Below are 5020 nucleotides of genomic sequence, written 5' to 3'. Positions count from 1 at the left end.
TTGAAACTAGATCTTGCTTTTCTGGTGTGTTTGGATATTCCATGTTTGTTTTGGTGGGAGAATTGGGCTCCGATGATGGCATGTAGTCTTGGTTTCTGTTGCTTGGGTTCCTGCGCTTGCCTCTCGCCATCAGATTATCTCTAGTGTTACTTTGTTCTGCTATTTCTGACAGTGGCTAGACTGTCCTATAAGCCTGTGTGTCAGGAGTGCTGTATACCTGTTTTCCTCTCTTTCAGTCAGTTATGGGGACAGAGTGTTCTGCTTTCGGGCGTGTAGTTTTTCCTCTCTACAGGTCTTCAGCTGTTCCTGTGGGCCTGTGTCTTGAGTTCACCAGGCAGCTTTCTTGCAGCAGAAAATTTGGTCTTACCTGTGGTCCCGAGGCTCAGGTTTGCTCGTGGGGTGCTGTCCAGGGGCTCTCTGCAGCGGCAGCAACCAGGAAAACCTGTGCCGCCCCTTCCGGGAGCTTCAGTGCACCAGGGTTCCAGATGGTCTTTGGCTTTTTCCTCTGGCGTCCGAGATGTGTGTGCAGGGAGCAGTCTCTTCTGGTTTCCCAGGCCTGTCTGCCTCTCTGAAGGTTTAGCTCTCCCTCCCACGGGATTTGGGTGCAGAGAACTGTTTATCCGGTCTGTTTCCTTCAGGGTCCGGAGGTGTCTCCGGCAGGGGTCCTGCCGCTCCTGGGCCCTCCCCCACGGGAGCCCAGAGGCCTTATACAGTTTCCTCTTGGGCCAGGGATGTGGGCAGGGGTGAGCAGTGTTGGTGGTCTCTTCCGCCGAAAAGTTGGTCTTACCTGTGGTCCCCAGGCTCAAGTTCGCTCGCGGGGTGCTGCCCACAGGCTCTCTGCAGCGGCAGCAACCAGGAAGATAGGCGCCGCCCCTTCCGGGAGCTTCAGTGCACCAGGGTTCCAGATGGCCTTTGGTGTTTTCCTCTGGCGTCTGAGATGTGTGTGCAGAGAGCAGTCTCTTCTGGTTTCCCAGGCTTGTCTGCCTCTCTGAAGGTTTAGCTCTCCCTCCCACGTGATTTGGGTGCAGAGAACTGTTTATCAGGTCTGTTTCCTTCAGGTTCCGGCGGTGTGTCAGGCAGCGGTCCTGCCGCTCCTGGGCCCTCACCCGAGGGAGCCCAGAGGCCTTAAACAGTTTCCTCTTGGGCCAGGGATGTGGGCAGGGGTGGGCAGTGTTGGTGGTCTCTTCCGCTCTGCAGCCTCAGGAGTGCCCACCTGACCAGGCGGTTGGGTCTCCCATTTGTTGATTCTTGATCTTAGAGCATAAGCCATTGGTATTCTATTCAGGAAATTTTCTCAAGTGCCCATGTGTTTGAGGCTCTTCGCCACTTTTTCTTCTATTAGTTTGAGTGTATCTGTTTGAGGAAATAGGCTCAAGGTAAATTCAGTCAAGGAACCTGTGGTATTCCTTTTATCTTGGTCATCCTGATAAGCCTTTAGACAGTCACCATGGGACTTTGTTTATTGCCTTGTCTGACTACTTTGTCTTTGATCTAAGAACTGATTCTATTCTTTGTATGTACCTAGAATGATATAAAAGTGGGCAGGAAAAAAATGGACCTGCTTCAGCTTCAGCACTGTCTGAAATCATGTTAAGACAAAACAAAACAAAACAAAAACAAAAACAAAAAAAAACAAACAAAAAAAAACAAAGACATTCTGAGTTTTGCAGGCAAATGGATGGAACTAGATAATGATGCCCTTATAACTGGCATAAAAGTTAAAACACAATATTAAATCTGGTGCATATGTTTCCTTGTATGCTAAATATCGAGAAAAGACAGAGATATAAAGTAGACTGTGAATGAAGGACTAGAGGGATGTTGTAGGCAATGACTGCTAATGTTCACACAGTTTTTTCTGTAGAAGGAGACAATATATTTAAATGTCAAAAGAGATGATAGTAACTATGATATACAATATTGCGTTTCATATTTGAAAGATAAATTTTAGGGTATGTTAATATGTTAGTTACCAAAAGAGAAAAAAATAGAAGATGCATTGGACTTGTAAGCTAAGACCAGACAAAATCCTGGCATTGATAGGGAATTTGCAAACAAATTCCTACTTCTGAGGAGCTACAAAGAGAGTTTCCTTTGCAGGTTTGGTCCCTGACAAGTTGACAGTGCTCTGGCAGATGCTCACACACCCAGGAGTATATGGATATTGAATGGATTTAAAAAGAAAATGAAAACAAAAAGTTGGGTGAATAAGGCAGGAGGGTGGATCTTGGAGGATTTGGAGAAAATAAGAATAAGTTCAAAATGCAATGTATAAAATTCTCAATTGAATTAATAATGGCAGACTCACATCAGGTAACATTATATGAACTCAAGAATTTATACATAAGAATTTACATGTGTATAAAAATTTTATATAGATACAAAATTCATGGCAAAAAAAGGCCACAAATTTGAAGGAGGCTGGGCAGGGGAATATGGGAGGACTTGAAGAGAGAAAAAGGAAGAGAGAAATGCAATTAAATTACAGTCTCAAAAATAGACATAAATAAGCTTTTAGAAGAAATAGTATGTTGTTTAGCTATGATATTGTTAAACAGGTAGAATATAAATATATAGAATATATAGACATATATCTATATAGATCAGAGATATGTATCTATATTTTATATATATGATATATCCTATGTATATACAGGAGATACAGAATATATAGAATATATAAACATAGAAAACAGATAGTATTTATAAACATATAGAATATAAAAATACACGTATAGGTATATATCAGCTAAATGTATAGAATATATAAACAGAATATAAGTATATATATATGTGGGCTATAGAATATATTTGTTAAAAGATATCTATCTTTTATTTTTTTTTAAGAGGGTGCAGCGAACTTTATTGATGGTATTCGAGAGAAGGGAGGGCTCCCCAGGCCTCTCCTGTTGTTATGGGGTCTGGGATGGAATTGTGAGGGAGATGCTCAGTGTTGGGGGCTGAGTTGGGATGGGGACTCCTCAGCAACTGAGGGCCTCTCTCTTGCTCTCAGTATCCTTGCTGGGCTGGGTGGTCCAGGGTTTCTTACTCCTTGGAGGCCATGTAGGCCATGAGGTCCACCACCCTGTTGCTGTAGCCATATTCATTGTCATACCAGGAAATGAGCTTCACAAAGTTGTCATTGAGAGCAATGCCAGCCCCAGCATCAAAGGTGGAAGAATGGGAGTTGCTGTTGAAGTCACAGGAGACAACCTGGTCCTCAGTGTAGCCCAGGATGCCCTTTAGTGGGCCCTCGGCCGCCTGCTTCACCACCTTCTTGATGTCATCATACTTGGCAGGTTTCTCCAGGCGGCATGTCAGATCCACAACGGATACATTGGGGGTAGGAACACGGAAGGCCATGCCAGTGAGCTTCCCGTTCAGCTCTGGGATGACCTTGCCCACAGCCTTGGCAGCACCAGTGGATGCAGGGATGATGTTCTGGGCTGCCCCACGGCCATCACGCCACAGCTTTCCAGAGGGGCCATCCACAGTCTTCTGAGTGGCAGTGATGGCATGGACTGTGGTCATGAGCCCTTCCACGATGCCAAAGTTGTCATGGATGACCTTGGCCAGGGGGGCTAAGCAGTTGGTGGTGCAGGATGCATTGCTGACAATCTTGAGGGAGTTGTCATATTTCTCGTGGTTCACACCCATCACAAACATGGGGGCATCAGCGGAAGGGGCGGAGATGATGACCCTTTTGGCCCCACCCTTCAGGTGAGCCCCAGCCTTCTCCATGGTGGTGAAGACGCCAGTAGACTCCACGACATACTCAGCACCAGCATCACCCCATTTGATGTTAGCGGGATCTCGCTCCTGGAAGATGGTGATGGGTTTCCCGTTGATGACCAGCTTCCCATTCTCAGCCTTGACTGTGCCGTTGAACTTGCCGTGGGTAGAGTCATACTGGAACATGTAGACCATGTAGTTGAGGTCAATGAAGGGGTCGTTGATGGCAACAATGTCCACTTTGTCACAAGAGAAGGCAGCCCTGGTAACCAGGCGTCCGATACGGCCAAATCCGTTCACACCGACCTTCACCATCTTGTCTATGAGACGAGGCTGGCACTGCACAAGAAGATGCGGCTGTCTCTAGAACAGGGAGGAGCAGAGCGATATCTATCTTTTATATATACATGCTATATATATATGTGTGTGTATTTTGTGTATATATGTCCACAAATATATGAATATATATTTTTATATGGGCTACTGAATTATTTAATATGAATGTTTATCCATTAATTTACCCAGACCTACGATGGACCTTCAGAGTAAAGTTTGTATCTTTTCCAAGACTTTTTCATATAATCAGATGCTCATTCTGCTCTCTGCACACTTCATTTTATTCATTTCTGCTCACTCTTTGTGTCCTTTCATTTTTTTATACCTATGTTCTTCATTATTAAACAGAACAACTTAATTTCACCTAAATATTTAAAGAATGTCTCTATTTGTTTTCCCTCAACTGATGGTAAATAAATAATCCCAGAGACAATTTGTCATAATAAACTACCTCACCTGCTCATATGCAACAAGGTTAAGGAAGAGAAAAGTGAGAAGGTAGTTTTTACATGTTAGCGGGGAAAATCAGCTGCATTTCAGTCTGTTTGGGAAGGTAAAGCTCTTTAAAAGAACAAAAACTTTGCTCCCTAAGGGTAAGCAAAGAGAAGTTTACTTATATCTCTTGAAGACAATAGTAAAGGCCAGAATTATATTTAAGAATGACTTCATGAAACTCTTAGGCAAATGATGGAACTAGAAAATATCATCCTGAGTGAGGTAACCCAGTCACAAAAGAACACACATGGTATGTACTCACTGATAAGTGGATATTAGCCCAAAAGCTCGGAATACACAAGATACAATTCACAGACTACATGAAGCTCAAGAAGAAGAAAGACCAAAGTGTGGATGCTTCAGTCCTTCTTAGAAGGGGGAATAAAATACTCAAAGGAAGAAATATGGAGACAAAGTGTGGAGCAGAGACAGAAGGAAAGGCCACCCAGAGACTACC

At 43.9% G+C, this 5020-nt stretch overlaps 1 protein-coding gene across 1 annotated transcript; it reads right to left on the bottom strand.

The window, feature by feature from the left end:
• Window positions 1-2830: 2830 nt before the first annotated feature.
• Window positions 2831-4122, bottom strand: LOC134486952 (glyceraldehyde-3-phosphate dehydrogenase). The gene has a single exon (XM_063288584.1). The coding sequence runs from the start codon at window positions 4045-4047 to the stop codon at window positions 3046-3048; it is 1002 nt and encodes a 333-aa protein (XP_063144654.1). The 5' UTR covers window positions 4048-4122; the 3' UTR covers window positions 2831-3045.
• Window positions 4123-5020: the final 898 nt, after the last annotated feature.

The sequence above is a fragment of the Rattus norvegicus genome, chromosome 5 (assembly GCF_036323735.1).
Source record: "Rattus norvegicus strain BN/NHsdMcwi chromosome 5, GRCr8, whole genome shotgun sequence".
NCBI classification, from domain to species: Eukaryota; Metazoa; Chordata; class Mammalia; order Rodentia; family Muridae; genus Rattus; species Rattus norvegicus.
Note: the sequence above shows the minus strand (reverse complement) of the source record. Positions and strands in the feature narration are given on the sequence as shown.